This window comes from Xenopus laevis, chromosome 5L (genome assembly GCF_017654675.1).
Source record: "Xenopus laevis strain J_2021 chromosome 5L, Xenopus_laevis_v10.1, whole genome shotgun sequence".
NCBI lineage: Eukaryota > Metazoa > Chordata > Amphibia > Anura > Pipidae > Xenopus > Xenopus laevis.
Window position 1 is genome coordinate 142552417 of NC_054379.1, and position 24326 is coordinate 142576742.

The 24326-nt window shown below is 38.4% G+C and overlaps 1 protein-coding gene across 3 annotated transcripts in view; it reads right to left on the bottom strand.

Annotated features, from left to right (window-relative positions):
• nck1.L (NCK adaptor protein 1 L homeolog) overlaps positions 1 to 24326 on the bottom strand; it is a 66939-nt gene that overhangs the window by 5702 nt on the left and 36911 nt on the right. For 2 of the 3 annotated variants that reach the window (XM_018261783.2, NM_001090641.1), the window contains one exon: positions 21685 to 21931. In XM_018261783.2, the coding sequence (XP_018117272.1) occupies positions 21685 to 21913 (229 nt within the window). In that variant the 5' untranslated portion in view covers positions 21914 to 21931. Of the gene's footprint in view, positions 1 to 16371; positions 16484 to 21684; positions 21932 to 24326 lie in introns of those variants that run through there. The other variant, XM_018261785.2, reaches the window with a different exon arrangement.

Genomic DNA, 24326 nt, shown 5'->3' on the forward strand with positions numbered 1-24326 from the left:
ATTTGAAAGGTCTGTCAAATTTAATTTTAGAGGTTTTTTTTTCTATTGATAAAAATCAAAAATTAGATTTCAGAAAACTCAAATTAGAAAAATTTGACATCATGTTTTGCTTGATTTGATAGGGTATTGGTTGAGACGGGTTGATTTGAAAGTGACTTTTTTTGTACACAGGCAAGGCGAAGAAACTGCCCAAAGTTGCCCCGAAGGCTCCAGTCTGGTGTTATTAAAACCCGCACACAGCTATGTCAAGCAAGAATTATGTTCTACCAATCATCAGTGGGGAATAACAGGATTATAAGAAGCGATGTGGACACTCATAAAGGATAGAGTTCGGACATACTGGGGAGAATACATTTGTATCTTTGTGGCCGGATGCCCTTCAGCTGTTTAACATTTGGCTTTTGGAATCGGTTCAAACATTCCATCCTGAAGCTTTCATGTCATTTTCCTGTTGTGTACAGTGGCATCCTGCTTCTATTCTCTGCAAACATTAATCCCTTTCCCAACAGGCCCGGCAAGTCTCGCACAAACTGCAGCTGTGCAAAGTTTACCAAAATGCGATGCTCAAATACTGGAGTGACAGAGCCGTGGATTTTTTGACAACAGAAAACAATGACCGTCTCCGATAAACAGAATTTTAAAAAAAAGATTGTGAGCAAAGTGTACAAATAATAATAAAAATACATGTAACAATGATGAATGGCACACTGGATTTTAGACACACAAAGGGGCAGATTTATCAAGGGTGGAATAGCAAATTTGAATATTCAAGTGTCAAAATTCACACATTTGAATTTTAATCCCTCTGTTTGGATGTGTGATTTATCATAACTCAATTATGGAAACAGTCCTAATTCAAATATTCGGCACCTAAAACCTGTCGAGTTCACGTACAAGTCAATGGAAGAGGTCTGTTGAGCCATTTGGCGATGTGAATAGCCTTCCTGACATTCAAGGTTTTCGCGGGGGGGGGACTTTATTAGTAGAAATCATAATTGTGATTGTAATTTTCGGGTCGGAACCATTAGATCGAATATTAGGCATTCAACTTTTGTCTTAAATAGCCTCCCAGTCGAATCCAGAAAGCTCCGAACTACGAAAAGTCCATCTCCTATAGACTGCATTAGAATCAAATATTTCAAATTTTTTAAAAAAAAAAGATTTTTTCCCTCTGTAATAAGAAAACAGTACCTTGTGCTTGGTCCAAACTAAAATATAATCAATCCTTATTGGAAGCAAAACCAGCTTATAGGGTTTATTTAGGGGAAGATTTATCAAAGGTCGAAGTGAAAATTCACTGTCACTTTAAAAATTTGACTTCGACTATTCGCCATCTAAAACCTGCCAAATTGCTTTTTTTTAGCCTATGGGGGACATCCTATAACCGATTTGGAGTCAATTGGTGGACTTTGAAAAAGAATTAGATCTAATTCGATCTAATGCACTGTTACTTCAATTTGTACGATTCTTATTTGATCAAAAACTGACCTATTCGGGCAATAAAAATAATTTTTTTTGATACATTTCGATTGGTATTTTCTAATTCAAATTTTGAAGTTATGGGAGTTCAAAAAAACTCCCATTACTTCGAAATTCGACCCTTGATAAATCTGCCCCTTAATGTTCATATGATTTTCTAGTAGACAAAGTATAAAGATCCAAATTACAGAAAGATCCATTATCCGGAAAACCCCAGTTCCCGAGCATTCTGGATAACAGGTCCCATACCTGTATAATAAATTGTAATTAAGATAGGTGGTTAGTTTGAGCTTGCAATTATGTATTCACTATCATTAGCAAAATATACGGCCATGGCACATACTCTCCAATGTGCCACTTTTGTCTGCTTTATGCACGTTTATGTATATGCAATCCCCACACATACATCAAATAATTATAGACAAACAGCATTAATGATAGTGCACTCTCTGAAACACTGACATTGCAACTTGAACCTCATTTATGAAGCAGGAGCAATTTCTATATCCTAAGGGGCAGATTTATCATCGAAGTGAAAATTCTGAATTTAAAAAATTCTAATTTCGAGTTAATTTTTGTGTACTTCGACTAGGGAATAATCCAAATTTGATTTGAATTTGAAAAAAATGTGAAAATTTGAATTTCTAAATTTATCATGCACGGTCTCTTTAAAAATTCGACATCGACCATTTGTCAACTAAAACCTGCCGAATTGCTGTTTTAGCCTATGGGGGACCTCCTAGAACCCATTTGGGGTCAATTGGTGGAGTTTGAAAAATCAAAGTTTTTTTGGAGAAAAAATTTGAATCGGGTTAAATCGAATGCGGTATTACTTCAATTCGATACGATTCAAATTAGATTGAAAACGGACTTATTCAGTGAAAAAAAACTAATTCAATTTCCGTTGGTCTTTTTGAATTCGAATTTCGAAGTTTTTTTAAATTTTAAATTCGACCCATGATAAATCTGCCCCCAAATGTAATGCCTACTAATATAATGATAGGGGTGAGTGAATTATATCATCACAAACTCCCTGCAACCCCATTTTTAATATTCATTCTCTGAAAATCTCTGAAAATGCATTGCAGGGGAAGCAAATCAGTGCGCCCCATGTTCTTACCACTGCTGAAAGTGGGCTCAGATTTTTAGACACAAATCTTCATTCTTGCTGAATGTTTGTGCTTATTCGAATCAATGTTTTTGAGCACATATTTCTAGAACGAAATGACCAAACATACGATTATGGGAACATTTATTCTTCCATCAGGACATGGAGCTGGGCTGAGATGTGACCCTTCCAAGCCTTCTCTGGGGATTATTAGTGCATGTGTTTCCCACGTCCTTTTCACAGCGAGGGGCGATGTTATGCACCGAATTCATGGAAAGCTAGAAGGACTGATTATTAAAATGTCATCTGTGCACAAGTCGCAACGGATTTAGGAAAATGGCATTGTGAGAAGGTCACTGGCTAGCATAAGCATTATTAGCCAATTTGGTTAAAGTTTAGTACAGGTATTCCGCAGCTCTCCAGTTATCAATTTCAGACATTTGGTTGCTAAGGTACAAATTACCCTAGCAACCATGCATTGCTTTGAGTAAAAGACTGGAACATGAAGAATAAAATATGGCATTAGAGGAGAAAGAGATGAGCAGATTAACTGCTGTGATTAGTGTTTATTGGAGACTGTCAAACACAACATGCTTCGGGCCCCTTGCTGTCCTTAACAAAAACAAAGGGTAATAAAAAAGTAACAACAGCAATAAATTCATACCCTTAAAGAGCATTTATTTTTTAGATGACCCCCATTTGAAAGTTGGAAAGAATCAGAAGAAAAAGGCAAATAATTAAAGAAAAAATACATAATGACCAATTGATTATGTATTATTGCACCCGGCTAGAGTTTCAGCTTGTCAATAGCAGCAATGATCCAGGACTTCAAACTTGTCACAGGGGTCACCATCTTGGAAAGTGTCTGTGACACTCACATGCTCAGTGGGCTCTGAGCAGCTGTTGAGAAGCTAAGCTTTGGGGTCGTAGTAAATTATCAAGCAGAAAAAGAGATTGGGCTGTAATTTAAGATAATGCTACAGGGCTGATTATTAAATTCTGGTTCTAACTACACTGGTTTCTGTGCTGCCATGTAGTAATTATCTGTATTAATTACTAATCAGCCTTATATTGTGAATTTCTATTCTATCTGTACTGTATATTGTGAGTCGTCCCTAAGCTCAGTAAGTGACAGCAGTACAGAATAGGGATGCACCGAATCCAGAATTTGACCTTTTTCAGCAGGATTCTGATTCGGATGAATCCTTCTGCCCTGGCTGAAACCAAATCCTAATTTGCATATGCAAATTAGGGGCCGGGAGGGGAATCAAGTGACTTTCTGGCCGGTAAAATACTGGCCAGGTGGCAACCCTAGTTGTGGTTGCCTTGGGCTGGTACAGAAGCACAAAACATAATGTACAACATTTCTAGCTACTTCTTTAGTTAAGCTTTCGTTCTCCTTTAACCTTTTCTTTTAGGCAATCACAATTTGGGAGCAGTATTTGTGCTTTTTCCACCTGTATAAGTCTATTACTGCAAACTCAGGCAAAAACACATTCACAGATGCTTGGAACATTAAAGCTAATGGAAAATAACTATACAACGTCCTTCAGCACTAAACATTTCCATTTGGCAGGTTCATAGAGAAAATGGAAAAAAAAAAAAAAAAAAAAAAAAAGATGATGTACTAAAAATGTAATAAATATATTATGCTAAGTTATCAATATAATGGACTGTAAAACACGAGACTATTGGGAATCACTGGAGAGTTCTATGGCACGAAGCAACAGTCCGAGTGCCTTTATAAAAGTCATCAGAAGTCAAATCTTCCCCGAGTGAGTGAGTGTGTGTGGTTTCATGGTACCTAAAGAACACGTTAGCATACCTCCCAACATTTTGGAAATAAAAAGAGGGACAAAAAAGTTGCCGAGAGCAGTGCGGCAGATTTTTTTTGACCACGCCCTAAGTACCATGTTCATTTTACAAAATTAGGCAGGTTATGAAAGTTTGAACATATTTCTGTGGGTTTTTTTTCCCAGTTATTACAGTTTTGCTAATGAAGATGAATTGCCCTTTAAAGGACCAGTAACAGCAAAAAAATTAAAAGACACCAACACATATTAAACTTGCTAAGTCTTTATTAAGAAATAACTTACTGAAACTCGACTTGCGCTAGAGTCCTGCAGCAGATCGGGTACCCGCTGGTTACCCGCAAAACCTGCAGTACCATGCGGGTTGCGGGTATAGACGCGGGTCGGCGGGTCGGGCCACAGGTCTTCTCAATAGCGATTTTTACTCCCTTTTTCTGATCACGCCCACTTCCGATGAGGTCACTTCCAGTTTACAATGACAGCACTTCCTGTTTTACTACTTTTTTTTCTGATCATGCCTACTTCCGATGATGTCACTTACGGTTTACAATGACAGCACTTCCTGATTCTTGATGGTCAGCGGGTCGCGGGTCCGCGTTGCGGATAAGGTACTTGTGGGTCTGGTCGTAGGTCCAAGCGGGTAAGAATGTGGGTTGCGGATTGCAGGTTGCGGGTACAGGTTCCAAAAAATGGACCCGTGCAGGACTCTAGCTTGCGCTCCTCGTGCAGTGCCCGATTTCTCCTCCCTGACTATCTCCTATAAGGAAGGCAGGGAGGAGAAATGGAACGCCGCACAATGGATCGCCGATCGCCTTTTCTGAAGAGGAGTGCAAGTGTAGTTTCAGTAAGTTATTTCTTAATAAAGACTTAGCGACTTTAAAGTTTAATATGTGTTGGTGTATTTTTTTTTTCATAGCATACTAATGAAATTTTTTTTTGCTGTTACTGGTCCTTTAAGCTGTGAGTCTAACTTCTCCCAGGAGACCTGTTATATTATATTGTTACAATTACTTATTTGCATATCTAAAAATTGTTCCAAAATAATCTTATCTGCAGCTGTGGCTTTTCTGGGCTCTCTGCCAAAAGTCAATTAAGTAAGAAACATTGTTTCTTTTTCTGCCTGTTCAGTGCAGAGAAAATCGGGACTGTCCACTAAAAAGGAGGGACTATGGGTTGAGCAGTCAAAAGAGGGACTGTCCCTCCCTCTAAAAACGGGACTGTTGGGAGGTATGCGTAAGTGACAGATCTTCATTGTGAGTACAGAGCAAAGCACATTTAGCAGTGATTGGAGAAAAGAAAGAATTAAGCTGTTCTTTATATATGTGTGCACGGTCAGTGGTCATTGAGAATGTGAGCGCATGAAGTAATACAGGTCACTTGGCAGGATCTGGTCACATATTGGAAGCAGAGAGCTGGGAGTTGGCCAGGAAGCATTCCATTCCACTCTCTATTCGGCACTTCAAAAAGAATATTAAGAAACGTGCAATTTCATAGTCAAATGCAACTGGTTGCTAGTAGATACACCAGTCATTTAAGGGGTTATTTATCAAAGATTGAGTTGTGTTTTCCCCGATAAAATTCGAATTTTCAAGGGTAGTTAAAACTCAGATTTCTGGGTTAAAAAAATAAATTAAAAAAAATTAAAATTTTGAGATTTATTATACCAGAAGCTGGAAATAGCTCAAATCCGAATATACTCCAGCTAAAACCAGTCAAGGTCATGTAGAAGTTCATGGCAGAGGTCCCGTCATGAAATTGGGTTATTTTTCAGTGGGTTCTCGCTTGAAAACTCAAACAATTTGAGCCATTTAAGGTATTTTCCCCGTGGGAAACACGATTCATTCGAGTTTTTAACCCCGAATTCATGGATTCGCATTTTTTTCCATTGAAGTTGTTTCTTAAAAGGGTGGTTCACCTTTAAATTAACTTTTAGTATGTTATAGCATGGCCAATTCTAAGCAAGTTTTCAGTTGGTCTTCATTATTTATTCTTTATAGTTTGTTAATTATTTGCCTTCTTCTTCTGAATCTTTCCAGTTTTCAAATGGGGGTCACGGACCCCATCTAAAAACAAATGCTCTGTAAGGATACAAATGTAAAAGCACTGCGTATCTTGACAGCACTATATAAATAAATGATGATGATTGTTATTGCTACTTTTTATTACTCATCTTTCTATTCAGGCCCTGTCCTTTTCCTGTTCAGGTCTCACATTCAAATAAATGTGTGGTTGCTAAGGTAATTTGGACCCTAGCAACCAGTTTGCTGAAATTGGCAACTGGAGCACTGCTGAATAAAAAGCGAAATAACGCAAAAAACAAAAAATAATAAAAAATTAAAACCAATAGAAAAATGTCTCAAAATATCACTCTCTACATCATACTAAAAGTTAATTTAAAGGCGAACAACCCCTTTAAATTAGAAACCATTCCAGTTGTGAGTTCATTCGAGGTATAAAAAAACCTCACAACCCTTTGATAAATAACCCCCTAAATGTATGAAATCACGGCCTGTATCCAAATGTTTCTTCTTGAAGCCAACGAAATGCTTTGCAAGCACAGGAAGCCGCACTTCACTCCAGCTTGAGGTGCAAGAGGAAAGTACTTATTACAGAAGCATTACTGTGCATATATAATTACACATTACAAAATCCATTATAGGTGTGCCCTGAGCTGTCACAAGCCTTTAATGGAAGTGGATACAAGAAAATTAATGCTTTGCATTTATATTTCCTGCTGCAGTATTTGGGATATATACATTTCATGTTTCATGTTTAGCGTTCCTGGGTGTGCTTAGTAAAAATCTGGAATGGATATGTGTGTGTTTGGAAGAGGTGGGCAAACACACTTTTTTTTTAAAGGGATACTGTCATGGGACAACATGTTTTTTTTTTCAAAATGCATAAGTTAATAGAGATGTTCCAGCAGACATCTGCACTGAAATCCAATTCTAAAAAGATCAAACAGATTTTTTTACATTCATTGAAATCTGACATGGGGCTAGACATATTGTCATTTTTCCAGCTGCCCCCAGTCATGTGACTTGTGCCTGCACTTTAGGATGGAACTACTTTCTGGCAGGCCGTTATCTCTCCTACTTAATATAACTGAATCAGTCTCAGTGGGACTTGGATTTTACGATTGAGTGTAGTTCTTAGGGCAGTGACACACCAGGAAATTAATCGCTGCTTCTCCGGGCAACTAATCTCCTGCACTCTCCAGTAAAAAGCTTTTCCCATAGGCAATAATGTGAATCGCTGGTGGTAAAACACGTGTCGCTCCAGTCTCCCAAAATCGCTTGAAGTTTCCTCTTGTAGGGATTTTGGGATCTTGTAGTGATTTTAGCCCCATGTCAGATTTCAAAATGAAATATAAAAGAATCAGTTTGCTCTTTTGAGAAATGGATTTCAGTGCAGCATTCTTCTGGAGCAGCACTATTAACTGATGCAGTTTGAAAAAAAAAAAAACCTTTTCCCATGACAGTATCCCTTTAAGCACTCGTTCCTACACCAGCTAATCCATATTCCACCCTTGAGAAAAGGCCATACATGAAATGACACCGGCATATACAAAAAAATTGTATTGGACTAATTGTACACACGTAGTACTCATGAACTGACCCAGCCTACGCACTGACCTGCACATAAAGGTTTTATATTGCTGCCCTTTTATAGTGTTAAAGGGGCAGTTCACCTTTAAGTTCACTTTTAGTATGTTATAGAATGGCTAATTCTTTGCAAACTTTTCAATTGGCCTTCATTTTTTCTTTTCTTTTTTTATAGTTTTTGAATTATTTGCCTGCTTCTTCTGACTCTTTCCAGACTTCAAATGGGGGGGGGTCACTGACCACATCTAAAAAAATGCTCTGTAAGGCTACAAATTTGTAGTTATTGCTACTTTTTATTACTCATTTTTCTATTCATATTCCAGTCTCTTATTCAAAGCAATGCATGGTTACCTGGGTAATTTGGACACTAGCAACCAGATTCCAGAGTAGAAACTGCAAACTGGAGAGCTGCTAAATAAAAAGCTAAATAACTCAAAAACAAATAAAAAATCAAATCCAATAGCAAATTGTCTCAGAATATCACTCTCCGCATTATACTAAACATTAATTTAAAGGTGAACAATCCATTTAATGTAATGAGGCCCCATTTAGGTTTTGAGTGCTGGGTTCTAGGCACTGCATCTTTCTGGAATAGGTCATGTTTTTCTCCCATAATGCAGAACTACTACCCAATTCAGCAAACAGCAAACATAGTAGCACTCCTAAAGCTCCTGTGGTGCACGATGCCGGCAGTTTGGCGACAGTAAGACTGTTTTTAAAGGGGTTGTTTACCTTTAAATCAACTTTTAGTTGGATATAGAGAGTGATGCAATTGGTTTTCATTCTTTTTTTTATTTGTGGCTTTTGAACTATTCACCTTTTTATTCTGCAGCTCTCCAGTGTTTTTTTAAATGGAGTCAGTGACGCCCATTTGAAAGCTGGGGAGTCAGAAAAAGGCAGCAATTAATTAAAAAAACTATAATAAATAAATAATGAAGACCAAATGAAAAGTTGCTTGGAATTGGTCATTCTAGAACATACTAAATGTTAACTTGAAGGTGAAAAACAACTCCCAAAAATCGTAGTCAGCCCCATGAAACCATTCAACGGCTCAAAATGGGCGAAGAAATAAGAGAAATAAGTAGTTGACACGTGTAAAAGCACAAGTCAAAGCAAAGACTATGAATGCTCTGAGCAACCGAAAAGGAAGCCCTTATGTCACTGACAAGTCTGTCACTTAATGAGGAGGCCATTCATTGCGCCAGTTGAGCGATTGCGCAGCTTGAAACCTTTCCTGAGGACTTACAGATGTTTCCTGTTACCAAGATAACCTCTCATCTGACACTTGCAACTGCCTAATTTATATTCCCTGTGGGCCACAGGCCTTGTGTTCCTTTTCAAGCCAAGCTACTGAATTCAACTGGCTGTATGGCTGGATGATCACTGAACTAATTTTGGCTTCCCGGGGTAAACGCAGGGCCAGATGAGCTGCATGATCACCATTACAAATAACACTGCGCACCCACAAACACCACCAATCAGAGATACCCAACCCATTTCAAAAACTTTTCAGGGTTTTGTGGATTTTTTCGTCATTTTGCGGCGAAGCAAAACAGGAGAGATTCGGTCAGGCCAAGAATCTGCTCCCCTGCTCTGCACAAAGACGCATTGTCTCTGCTCAGGTACAGGCAGACGCAGATGGATTTCGGTGCAAAATGTCACGTTTCGGTACTAAAATCTGTCCATAGTTAGAAGACAAAGGGGTCAGCAATACAGTGGATTCTCCGCATGGGGAGAATCTGCAATGATATTCATCATCTGGCCCTTGCCTTAATGAAACTCAGGGATTCTGCTCAGCAGGGCCAAATATAAGAAATGTATCAACTAATGTATCAGAACAGTTTACAGGGTCGGCGAACCACCTCCCAGAGCTGCTTTAGAAAGACATAAGAAGGTGAGAAATGTAATTTCTAAATTTCTAAATTACAATGTTTACACTGCAAATAATTCACTCTACCATATAAAATTTAATTCCGGAATCAGCAAGTGTATTTTTTTTAGTCGTAAAAAAAAATGTAGGCACCATCTCAGGTCATTTTGCCTGGTCATGTGCTTTCAGAAAGAGCCAGTACTTTAGGATGGAACTGCTTTCTGGGAGGCTGTTGTTTCTCCTACTTATTGTAACTGAATGTGACACCGTGGGACCTGGATTTTACTATTGAGTGCAGTTCTTAGTTCTACCAGGCAGCTGTTATCTTGTGTTAGGGAGCTGCTATCTGGTTACCTTCCCATTGTTCTGCTGTTGGGCTGCTGGGGGGGGGTGATAATCCAACTTGCAGTACAGCAGTAAAGAGTGATTGAAGTTTATCAGAGCACAGGTCACATTACTAGGGGCAGCTGGGACACTGACAATATGTCTAGCCCCATGTCGATTTCAAAATTAAATATTGAAAAATCTGTTTGCTGTTTTGAGAAACAGATTTCAGTGCAGAATTTTGCTGTAGCAGCACTATTAACTGATGGGTTTTGGAAATAAAACATGACAGTATCCCTTTAAGCTTCATTATAAAAAAAAATGGTAAAAAATAGACAAGAGAAAGTAATTGTACAAACTCTATTTGTGGTGAACAATCTGAAAACAACTGAACTGAAAAATGTGTTGGAAGGTGAACAACCCCTTTAATGTATTGAGAAGCTACGCAAGCAAGCTGGGGGCTGCCTACGAAGTCCTATGATGGGCTGTTTGTTAGCCCTATATGGATTCCCAGGCTGCAGCAGGTTCTGATTGGCTGCAGGATTCAGTCTTTGTGCCTCCAGCAGATTCCAGCTGGACAATTCCCAAATAGCCGGGCACTTCACATGTGAACAAATGCAGTGGAGGGGGGGGCTGACGGAGAAATAAAAAAAGAGTGACATATTACTTGCACCCACTGATTGGGAACCCAAAGTCTACAGCACAAAAAAGAATCAGTTTTGAAGCTGGGAAAATTTTTTTTTTCTTTTTTTACTTGTTTATTTAAAGCAGGTAGGCACTCCAGATACTTAACTTAAATGCCAGCACCCCCGCAACAACCCCAGATTTTTTCCACCTTCAAAATTAAGCATTTCCCTATCTAAGAGCCCTCTTGCCAACACAAACGCCATTATCAAAGGTCGAATTTGAATTGATGTGAATTTTTTTTTTCCTCTAATAAATTCGAATGTACTCACAACTCGAATGGTTATTTATGGAGGTTATTTATTAATTTAAAAAAATGTATCAAAAAATCTTTTGAATGGGAACAGTCCAAAAAATTTGTTTCGTATTCTAATCGAATACGAACGAAACTCGAAACTAATTTTCCTCCGGAAAAAAACGCAAATAGCAGGAAGGCTATTCAAAGACATATTCAAATGGTTCAATCGACCTCTGCCATTGACTTCTAAATTAATTCGGCAGATTTTAGGTGGCGAATATTCGAATTAGTACTGTTTCCATGGTCGAAGGGTGATAAATCTCATATTCGAATTGGGGGATTAAAATTCTAATGTGTGAATTTTGACACCAAAATAAATCTGAATTCACTATTCAACCCTTAATAAATCTGCCCATATATGTTCTCCCTTTGCTAAAAGGGGTTGTTCACCTTCCAAACACTTTTTTTTAGTTCAATTGTTTTTAGTCTATTCCCCAGAAATAAGGACATTTTCAAAAACTATCCAATATTTATTTTTACCGTTTTTTCAAAATCTAAGTTTAACGTTTACTATTCCTGTTTCTGGTGTTTGAGTCTGGCAGATCAGTAATTGAGGGGCAGACGGTTACAATTTTGCAACATTTAGTTGATACATTTCTCAGCAGCATCTCTGAAGTATTGGCAACTATTGTATCAATTCTAACAGCTGCCTGTAATGAAACTCAGGGATTCTGCTCAGCAGGGACGAAGATAAGAAATGTGTCAACTAAATTTATCAATTTTGAACCGTTTACAGGGTCGGCGACCCCCCTCCCAGAGCTGCTTTAGAAGGTGAAACAATTGGAAAAAGTCGTTATTACGGATGAACTATCTGAAAACAACTAGGTGTTTGAAGGTGAACAACCCATTTAAGTGGGTTTCCTAAGGGTTTGCGATCACACTCCAAAAACTTACAGGCTTAACTAGCTCCTGTTAAAAAATATTCAGGTGTGTGTAAATGTGATATGTACCTGCCCAGTGGAGCTTACACTCTAAGGTGCTTTTGTGAATGATGTATAATCTCTGTATAGCAGTGCATAACATGTTGGCGCTATATAAATAAAAGATAATAATAAAACTAGTCCTGTTCCATGCCCTTTCAATGCTGCAGGACTCCACAATTGTTTTATGCTATTTCTATGACAAAGTAGAAAACTCAAGGTCCTGGATCTGTGCCTTGACCATGAACTCTGCCGTCCACCCAGCAGTATACTCCTCCCTACACTCACAACACGAACAAAGAAGCAGCTCAGCTCATTACAATGGCAGGATGTAGAAACGGGTTTATGTTTGACTATCTTTCGCTGCAAAAAGAACAGAATATACGTATCTACAGTTCCAGTGATTAGTAATATGACAGTAACGCAGATATATGAAATGTAAACCTTTACTCACAAGAGGCAGGTTGGAAGTCAGTGGCTTAGGGATAACATTGCACACAATGAATGTGATAAATAAAAGGTTCATTACAAAGCTTCCCTTTTCTGGGCCTCTGGTTATTGATGAAAATTTGAGTGATTCTCCCAACATTACACTTTATTTCCTGTTCACTGCCGGTTGCCAAAGTCTTGTGTGACTAAGGAATCTCTAAACTTGCACACAAGGGATTTGTGTCACTGGAGAAAACGTTTCATTTTAAAAAAACAGGTAACAGGCATTGTGCATCAACAACAAAAATCTTCTAGTAGTACATGACTAGTCTATAAAAATCAATATCATCATCTGGGAGGGAGAAGAGGTTCCATTAATTGTCAGCCCATTCCAGCAACATGATACAAGCTGGTGGTCAACCCCCATTGACTATTATATTATAAGTATCCCTTTAAAGGAATGGGGGCAGCCATTCAAGCACAGGATACATAATTGATAACAGATAAGTTCTAAAGAATCCCATTGTATACTACAGAGCTTATCTGTTAGCTGCAGTGTATCCTGTGCCTTTTCTCCTTTTTCAGCTTTAAATGGCTGCCACCATGGCGGCAAAGCAGCTTGTTTATATAAACTATAGTTGTGTTTCTGAAGCAAATACAGGAGACCAGTTTTACCAGTGCAGCACAACAGTACATTATATTTTCAGTACTTTAAGACACTGTTACTGGTCCTTTAAGGACTATTTGCCACCTAAAACCTGCCGAATTGCTGTTTAAGTCAATGGGAGAGGTCCAGGGATAAATTATGAGTTATTTGCAGCCTTCCTGACATTCAACTTTTTTTCGGAGAAAAAACTCTAATCGAGTTTCGAATTCGATTCGAGTTTTTAGGTCGATTACGCTCATTCATTATGTTTAGATTTTCGAATTTATGGGAGTTTAGGGGAGTTTTTAAAAACTCACATGAATTTGAAATTGGACCTTTGATAAATGTGCCTCTTAATATTCATGCCACAACTGATTGCACCCGGAATATTGGATTGTGCCGTGTGGTCTACAAGATTCTATGCCCTCGTTTGCTGCTTATTCTCATGAACAATACATAATTTCTATTCTTTTGATGCTGCTTTGAAAAAAAAAAAGAGACCTGAATAATGACATGGTACATAATTATGTGTTACAAAATAGCTTCACAGTTGGAGCAGCCAGAAACAGCTGGTAAACAGAGCAAACAGATTTTTCAATATTCAATTTTGAAATCTGACATGCGGCTAGACATTGTCAGTTTCCCAGTTGCCCCAGTCATGTGACTTGTGCCTGCACTTTAGAATGATACCACTTTCTGGCAGGCTGTTATTTCTCCTACTTAATGTAACTGAATCAGTCTCAGTGGGACTTGGCTTTTACTACGGAGTGCTGTTCTTAGATCTACCAGGTTGCTGTTATCTTGTGTTAGGGAGCCACACATTGATAGATACAGTCATTTGGTGAGGTCATCAGTCTGATCTGACAGTTTGGTGAATGGGAACACATCCAAGCTCACCCTACTAGTCTTTTAAACATGCCTAATATATCTGCCTAGATATCACTTGGGCAGACCAACTGACAGGCACCATACAAGGGTCAATAAACTACTGAAGGGTTAGCTTTCTTTGGTCAGTATAAGACCAGCGTAAGCGAAATGCTGAAAAAAAACAATTTTCCTTCCCACTCCATGGTCTATAAATAAAGACGAAGCTGTAGCTCCCTTATAGAAAGTGGATAAGCTCTCAGTCAGGTTCCCACACAGTTAGGTGGTTACACACATCTGTAAGTAATAGCGAGATAAGTCTCAAAATCTGCACAACAGCAAAGCTTACCAAATAAAACAAGTTTAAGGGTCTATTTATAAAACGGAGTGAAAATAAAATGCCAAATTTACGAACCTGCACATTTCTTCTTATGTGGGAATGTAAGCCATACAAATCTATCTGCTGAAAATATGGTATGGGATCCGTTACCCGGAAACCCGTTATTGGGAAAGCTCAGAATTATGCAAAGGCTGCCTCCCATAGATTCTATTATAATCAAATAATCCAATTTTTATTAAAAAAAATTCCTTTTTCTCTGTTATAATAAAACAGTAGCTTGTACTTGATCCAAACTATGATATAATTAATCCTTATTGGAAGCAAAACCAGCCTATTGGGTTTATTTATTTTACATGATTTTCTAGTAGATTTAAGGTACAAAGATCCAAATTACAGAAAGACCTGGATAACAGGTCCCGCACCTGTATTTCTAAGTTTTTTTTTGCCATCATAGAAAAGGTAATTTCTGCCATTTTGATAAATTGTATTTGAGTAGACTCAAGGTATGAAGATCAGTTATCCGGAAAACCCAAGGTCTGAGCATTCTGGATTGATTTGCCAAAACAAAAAACAAATTCAGCTTTAAAATGTTGTGGTACCTACAATTCCACATTATTTTTGGCTTTATATGTTCCTTAAACTGCACAGCAAGCCTATTAAAAATGTAAATGACATCTAAATTGAAGGCAGCTGATTGTTAAAGCATGTTTGCCAGAGGCCATTACTTTTGCACCCCAGGAGTGTTCATACGACTGTATCAGTCCATGGTGCATATGGCTTTATTACACTACATTCTAGATCAGGGCTGTCCAACTTAACATGTTGGAGGGCCAGACTGAATTAAAATGATGATGACGTACAGTGAAGTCTATGGAGCTTGTAAGCAGACTGGGGCCACAAAAATGCTTTGGAGATGCCACATCCGGCCGCGGGCCTCCAGTTGGACAGCCCTGTCCTAGATCATATCAGACTCGGCTCACAGACTATAAAGGTCCCCATAGGCGCAAAGATATGTCATTGGTAAATGATCGATTTCAGTGCAATCCGACCAATCCGTCAAATTATCGTGAGGTTAGTGCGAATCGAATGGTCGTGCATTTTACGATTTTTCGTCCGACATCTGTCAGAAAATTGATCGGCCAGTGCAATCTATCTATGTTTGAAGGGCCAAGCAGGCAGCTACCTTTAGTTTTCCTGGCAATATCGCTTGAAATGGTCTTTTTAGTTGATGGACAGATCGTACCTTTAAACCATCGTTTCGAGATAATCGAGGTCTCACGATAATGAAAGATCCTTTAAATCCTTTAGATCTTTACGTCTGTGGCCAGCTTAAGGTAACATGAATAGGAAGGCAGCCGACCGGCAGCACATAAAACTTCTATTGTAAATGGAACACACTAACACTATTCAAAAAGGTACTTGTTCACATGCAGGCTCCTTACAATGCCTGCATTATTCTCTACTACATATACCGACGCAAGGAATCCCTGGCCCTGGGTAGCTGCAACTAGGAAGCAGAAGCACAAATATGCATCTGTTACAATGCGCACCTTAGCATGCACTCGCAATTACACTCGGCTTTTGTGAAAAACAGAAACTATTTGTATTGTGGGTAAAAAAAAACCCAACAAAAAAACCACAATGCATGTGAAAACTGTAAGCTGAATAAAAGTAAGTTATACCACTGTACGTTAATCCTAGCATTTAGAAAAGAGCTGGATGCTTATCCTTAAAAGACCTTCGCTTTTAGTTTTAAACATACACACTATACATGGAGTCTATACACATACACACTCGCTCACACGCATGTCACTGGACTTGTGACATCTTGCACAAAGGGCTGACGGAAGGGGGGAGGGGTACTGCCAGCCACAGGCTCACACAGCAGAAAGTAAAAAAAGGTGACGGATTATTAAACCCACGGACAAGGGAAAAGCTGTAAAGTTCATCAGTGTGGCAAAAGGAGCCTGAAACAGGCCGGGCGAGCACTTACTGAACCAGTGTTTGAAGAGATTCGGCAGATCCATTCTTCCAGCAGAGTGATTGCTCTCACACAATAATTTCCCTTTCTCAATCCCAGGCTAAAAGTTCCTGGCACTGGGCGTGGAGAAGTGAATAATGGCAGTCACGTGTGCTCACCCTCCCAAAGGAAACAGACTCTCCCTCCTCTCTCTTTGTCCATTGCTTCCCTCTTAACCCTACAGCTGCCACACAGCTCGACACAGCTACTACTTTCATTTCTACCTGCAATCCATACAGAGAGTTAACCCTATCGTCTGTAACAATGACATGCTATGTAACAATGGAAGGGAACACAAACAAGCTGAACGTATAGAAAATAAATGTGTTTGTCGATTAGTAAGTGCCACAAATCCATATCGGCTTCTCTCGCTAGAATGATATTCTAAAAGATAAAAGGGGACTTGATATATATTTTTGGGAATAAATGATTCCGCACAAAGAATTGTACGTGGGCCCAGGACCCCACCATGTGTTTTACATGAGACTATACAGACAAGTGTGGAGGGGCATTTAAAGGGCACCTATGAATCAAAAAATTGTTTACCCCCCACCAAAGGTGTGGGTGAAGCCCACTCTTTGGGAAGAACTAAGCCATATTGGAGCAGAGAATACCTCAGCTTTCACTTGTTATGCTCATGCGTGTGATGTCATTCACGTGTGCATCACTAAACATGGCCTCCCGCGACAGGAGCTTCCTCCCAGTGGATGTGATGTAGTTTTGGGGGGATAGGTGTCCTTTAAAGGAAAACTTTACCCCCAAAATGAATATTTAATCAACAGATAGTTTATATCATATTAAGTGGCATATTAAAAGAAGAACTAAACCCTAAAAATGATTATGGTTAAAATTGTCATTTTATATACTGAACTTATTGCACCAGCTTGTCAATAGCAGCAATGATCCAGGACTTCAAACTTGTCACAGGGGGTCACCATCTTGGAAAGTGTCTGTGACACTCACATGCTCAGTGGGCTCTGAGCAGCTGTTGAGAAGCTAAGCTTAGCGGTCGTTGCAAATTATTAAGCAGAAAATGAGGTTTGTCTGTAATATAAGCTGATGTTACAGAGCTGATTATTAAATTCTGATGCTAATTGCACTGGTTTCTGTGCTGCTATGTAGTAATTATCTGTATTAATTACTAATCAGCCTTATATTGTGATATTTATATTCTATGTTTACTGTATATTGTGAGTGGGTCCCTAAGCTCAGTAAGTGACAGTAGCACAGAGCATGTGCAGTGAATCAGCAGAAAAGAAGATGGAGAACTACTGGGGCATCTTTGGAGACACAGATCTTTACTGCTAAAAGGATATGGTTGCCTGGGCTGGTATTGAACCCAAAACATAATTTACAACATTTCTAGCCTATTTCTTTAGTTAGGCTTTGGTTGTCCTTTAAAGATTCTTACCAAACTGGTATATATATTTAAGTAAATATTGCCCTTTTACATCTCTTGCTTCGAACCACCATTTTGTGATGGTTCATGTGCTGCCTTAGAGATCACCTGACCAGAAATACTGCAGCTCTAACTGTTACAGGAAGAAGTGTTGAAGCAAAAGACAGAACCCTGTCTGTTAATTGGCTCATGTGACCCAACATGTTTGGTTTATTTGGTTTGTTTGTGTGCACCGTGAATCCTACGATCCCAGGGGGCGGTCCTTATTTTTTAAAAGGCTGGGTGAAGGGTAAGGTCACTTAAAATTAAAAAAAAAAAAAAAAAAGGTGGAGCGAAAGGGGGCTGTACAGGAATTTTAATTAAATGTTCAAAATTGTGCAAGATATCTTATCCAGAAAACCTCAAGGGGAGAAAGGTAACGCGGAAAAAAAAAAGGCTTTTTTAGACTCAACATGGACCCACAGGTAAAGGTCGCTGCCATAAAGCTTGATAGAAAGACAACCTGAAAAGAACAAGGGATGCAACAAATCCACTATTTTAGGATTCGGGTAAATCCCAAATCCTTTGTGAATGATTCGGCTGAATACTGAACCAAATCCGACCCTTAATTTGCATATGTAAATTAAGGAAACAAGGGAGAAAGAGTTAAAAAAAATAAACAAGTTCCTTGTTTGTGTGACAAAAAAAAAAATCACGTGATTTTTTTTTTTTTTTTTGGATTCGGATTCAGTTCAGCCATTAACTTGGATTCGGTGCATCTCTAAAAACAACTTAATTCTTTAATAATACTGCCAGTATACATACATACATATAATAGTGCCATGATATAAAAAACAAGGCCAACTTGTGTACTATATTACTATACGTAATAGCAACTGAAGAGCCATTTTAAACCCAATTTTTTACAAAGAAAGTGTTTTCTGTATTCATAACACAACAAGAGCACAATAAAAGCCAAAATCACCAGGGGGTACCAATGTGGCAAAATGATTCTAATCTCTGTTCTCCAGGTTCCCACTGGTCTGAAGGGTCTACTTTATAGTTACACCACTGAAACCTTATCCAAGAAGTAGTGACCACATTATTGAACTCCTGCACAACCCCCCTCAGTTAAAGAGAGAAATATTAATTTACAGTGAAAAAATTATTGCATGGAAGATCAGATGAAAAACTGAGCTGAAAATATACGTTAAGGGCTAAAGTTAATGGAGGAGAATCACCTGACTTTAAACAGCAGGGAAGTCATTATGTGTGGGTTTAGTTAGATATCTTTCCCGTGCCCAGGTTAGACTTTAAAAACAGAGCAGTTTGGCTGGCCTGCAGTTCTCTATGGCAACTGGCTGTGAGCAAGACAAAACTGGAAATAGTAAAAGAAAAGAGGTCAGTAGCAAGTGACCTGAAGGTAGGCTGCTCCACTCTGGCATGTGTAAACATGTAGTTTCATTCTACTCATGGTTTGCAGGCAGCTAACTGAGCAAAGCCTTCTATTTCAATGTCAAACTCATGAATGACCCCTGCCTCGAGTGGAAATGGCTTATTTCAAATGTATTTATATGTCACTGGAAAGTTACTCAGAATTTACACAACAGTTTATCCTTAAAGGGATATCATGGGAAAACATTTTTCTAAATTTTTTCAAAATTCATCAGTTAATAGTGGTGCTTCAGCAGAATTTTGCACTGAAATCAGTTTCTCAAAAGAGCAAACAGATATTTTTATATTCGATTTTGAAATCTGACATGGGGCTAGACATATTGTCAGTTTCCCAGCTGGTCCCAGTCATGTGACTTGTGCTCTGATAAACTTCAGTCACTCTTTACTGATGTACTGCAAGTTGGAGTGATATCACCCCCTCCCTCCCCCCAGCATCTTAACAACAGAACAATATGAAGGTAACCAGATAACAGCTACATAACACAAGATAACAGCTGCCTGGTAGATCTAAGAACAGCACTCAATAGTAAAATCCAGGTCCCACGGAGACACATTCAGCTACATTGAGTAGGAGAAACAATGTTCAGCAATGGCACTTTCTGAAAGCACATAACCAGGCAAAATGACCTGAGATGGCTGCCTACACACCAATATTACAACTATAAAAAAAAATACACTTGCTGGTTCAGGAATGAATTTTTAGAGTAGAATGAATTATTTGCAGTGTAAACAGTGTAATTTAGAAATAAAAACGGCATCATAAAAATCATGACAGAATCCCTTTAACATCAGTTCCTGTTGCAATTGAACACGGAACTCACTGGCTGCGTTTCCCTTGCTTTCCTTAGTGGAAATAGATTTGTAACTAAGCGAAAACTTTCTCTACCTCCTCTCCTAAATAACAGATTGTGTGAGTAATTATACCAGTCTTTTTCCGGTTTCCTATGGTTTTGCAAGCAGAAAACAAGGAGGTGTGGAATATGCAGTGCTAGAATTTTAAAAAATGGCACGCAGTTTAAGGGCAGATTTATCAAAGGTCGCATTTTAGAGGTCTGCAAGGTTTTTTTTATACCTCGCATGAACGTACAACTTGGATATTTTCCGATTTTATCGGAAATTCGAATGGAAAATATTTTAATCAGTGAATTTGGGGTGAACAACCCGACAACTCAAATTAATCATGTTTTCCACAGGAAAAACTTGAACCAATCAAATGAATCGAGTTTTCAAGCGAAACCCACTGAAAAAATCTTGAACATCATGAAGGTTATTAAAAACTTCAAATGGTTTCGAGGGACCTCTGCCATTGACTCCTACATGACATTGACAGGATTTAGATGGAGTATTTTCAGATTCTAGCTACTTCCAGGGTTGGGGTATATTTAATGTTTTTTTAATCCGAAAATTAATTTTTGACTGAAATTTACCCTTGAAAAAACTCGATTTTTTTGGGAAAACACAACTCGACCTTTCATAAATCTGCCCTTTGTTTCTGCAGAGGAAAAAAAATAGAATTATTTGTTTTTAATGGACTTTATTGCATCCCTGTAAAAACAAAATATCTATCTATCTATCTATCTATCTATCTATATATACTAGAACTTTTTGGAAAAATACAGTCTTAACCACAGCTTTCACCCACTGCAGCATCAAACAGGAGGAGCGTAGCATGTTCCTTTTTGCACACTTTCATGAAAATTAAATATTGGAAGCAGCCATATCACTATTAGGAATGCACTGAATCCTGAATCACTAAAGCTAGCCATAGACGCAAAGATAACATCGTAGGAAACATAAATTCATACAATTTTCAGAAAATGTGTGGATCATCCCAACACTTTTCGTGCCATGGCGATTGGTCGTTCAGTCGATCGGACAAGTTAAAACATTTACAGGTTTATATCTCTGCACCCTGTCTGTCAATTAATGTCCTGAGCATCGTGTGAGTTATTCTCTTTACTACTCTATATTAATGGTTAGTTGCAGGCTGAAAGATTGGAACGGACGACATAGGCTATCCTCACGTCTATGGCCAGCTCGAATCAAAAACTTTTTTGCAGGAGTCCAGTGAATTCTGAGTGCTTGGCCAAATGGAATCCAAATCCTAACAATCAGGTGACCACTGGACAACTGAAGGTTAAAAATGTATTATAAAATGGTGTTGGTGGGGGGTGAAGGATTTTGTTCATTAAAGGTGGCCATAGACGTAACAATTATGATCTTTCTTGGAAAAGATCTTACTTTACGATATTATCTGTGCATCTATGGCCACCTTTACGTATAAAAATTATGGTCAGGATTTGGGCAAATCTTTTGTACTGGATTCCTAACATCGTGGATTTGGTGCAGCCAATTATATATATAATATATAATAAATTTATATTACATAATTAGATTGAAAGTTTTCTTGCATTTCCGTAACACAAACCTCATGTTATTTCCAGAGAGCTTACCTAATGTGTCCTTCAGATTTTTAACAATGGATGCTTTCCGTGCACTGTTCTTCCTTTCCACATAATTTGAAGGCACAAATCCTGTTTTGTTTGTAGAGTTGCGGACACGCCACCAGGATTTTGAGTCATCCAGAAGCCACAGACGCTCATTCTTCTTTATGTCCAATTCTTGATCCTGCTGAGCCACATAATCAAACTTGGCCACTACAATCACCTCTTCCGTTGTCATCTTCTAATAGTGTTGATCCTACAAAGATAATAAAAGAGAAAGTAGTGACTACACTGTGTATACTTATGTATTAAACAGGGCTGCCCGGCACTCAAACGGATCCACAGGACCAGAAAAGTTTTAAGTTAAAAAATATATATCTTTATTTTACAAAGTTAAAAATGTATATTTGCATCTCCATCCGCCCTACGCGTTTTGTACCCACTAGGGTACTTAATCACTTATGTATTGGTGGCAGAGATTAGGTGAAATCCAAGGTTTCAGAGTAGGGTCAAGTGCAACTAATTCAGGGTCTTACTCCAATGACGTTATTAGGTACTTGACGGGACACTCACACAATATGTACATGCCTGTGCCCCAGCATGGTTGCCCACTCCAAAAAACATTTTTTGATTTTTTTGATTCCAGTACAAACAAAATCTAACTAAATAACTGCCTTTTGCGCTTATACATCTTCTAGGAAAAAGGAGCCCCCCTATAAGATATACTGGATCATTCATCTGACACCCAACTGCTGAATGAAGACAGAATGAGGAGAAACAGATGAGAGGAATAGTGAAGATAAACTTGATTATTTCAGAAACAGTACATAATTTCTAATTGATTGTATTTAGAAAGTTTCTTATCTCAGTACTCTGAAGCCAATATTACATTTAAATTTTCACTTTAGTTCCCCTTTATTATAAAGGGGTTGTCCAACTTTGAGTTAACGTTTAGCATTATGTAAATAGTCTAAGACAACTTGAAGTTGGTTTTCATTATTTATTATTTGTGTTTTTTTTAATTATTTAGCTTTTTTTTATTCAGCAGCTCTCCAGGTTGCAATTTCAGCAATCTGGTTGCTAGGATCCAAACTACCCATCTGAAAGCTGGAAAGAGTCAGAAGAACAAGACAAATAATTAAAATAAAAAACTATTTAAAAAAAAAATGAAGACCAATTGAAAAGTTGCTTAGAATTGGCCATTCAATAGCACACTTAAAGGGCACCAATCATAACTAAAATCATTTCCTAAGTAAATACACTATGTGAAAGCTCAAGAAATATGACTTTTAAAACAGTTAGAATTGTTTGTATAATGTAAATGATCAGCTCACTATACCTTCTGCAAGATCTCCCCTATCTCCACTGCAGTTCTAGCTGAGGCAGACATATTGGATTTCACTGGCTCCTCCTACCTATATCTTCCCAGCCAACTGCAGCTCTGAAATCTCACACATGCTCAGTTGAAATTCCTTGTTGCTTATCAACCATTCTAAGCTATTTTCAAATCAGCCAAACCTGTGTGTTAGCTGCTGTTCAGTAGTGCTGCCACCTGCTGGAAGTTAGTGTATGCCCTTCATTTGCATAATAACATCACCAGCAGGTGACAAGATAGGGAAATCTCCTGACACTTCTAGGGGAGGAGTTTACTAAAACAAGGCATTCTGGATAGAATACACAAAGCAGTGTTACAATCTGAGCATGCTCCTGAAATTTGCATATTATAGTCTCTGTTATAGTCTCAGTATGGCCTCCCTCAGTAAAAGAACCCATTTGACAAAGTAAGGGATTTTTTAAAACCTGCAGTTTTTTTCAAAAAACTAGATATGTAGTTTGATTAAACGTGTTTATGTTGTACTGGTCAGATTGTTAATATGTGTTTGATTTTGGGTGTGATATGTGCCCTTTTAAGTTAACTTAAAATTGAACCACCCCTTTAATACAGAACCAGAATGAGACTAGACCTCACATTGCAGCTTCTGAGGATGGATTAAGGTAAAGTCCTGGGTAGGTTCAATGGAAAAAAACTGCTAGTTAACTAGCGAATATGCAAGCAATCATTTGTGCAGCCAATCAGCAGCGCCGGTCTTTGGCTCAGTGCTTCCCCAGTGACCCAGTCAAATGTTATATTAGAGGATGGAGATGGGACTGAGATGGAAGCAAATACAGCTGTTCTTAAAAACATATTGTTGCTCTGAGGTGTCTGGAACTGTTAGGGGAAAAAATTAATCAGACGTTCAACATCAAGGTCCCATTTAACAGCTAGTGAAATAAAGTAGTGTTCTGTTCTGCTGCATCATAGTAGCAACCTTAGCACAAAGGAGAACATCCCCCTCTACTGTACCAAGTACTAATCACTAGTGATCACCTGGTTCCACCCACAGCACCCACAACATAGCCACCATGGATTGCATAGCTCTCAAGGGTTTGTGAGTCCCATATCAAGATCTAATTGGCACCACTGCTAAGCATAGTACAATAATAGAGCTGTGTTGCTCCAACAAGAATATAAGGAGATGTTGGCACAAGACTGTAGGCTATTGCAGAGAGATGGCATGTACCCATGTGGTAGATGTAATGTTCAAGTTTAATACATACGAGTGTTTTCACACACCCACACTCAGTGAGGAAGTTTGAAATACTAGGCCACT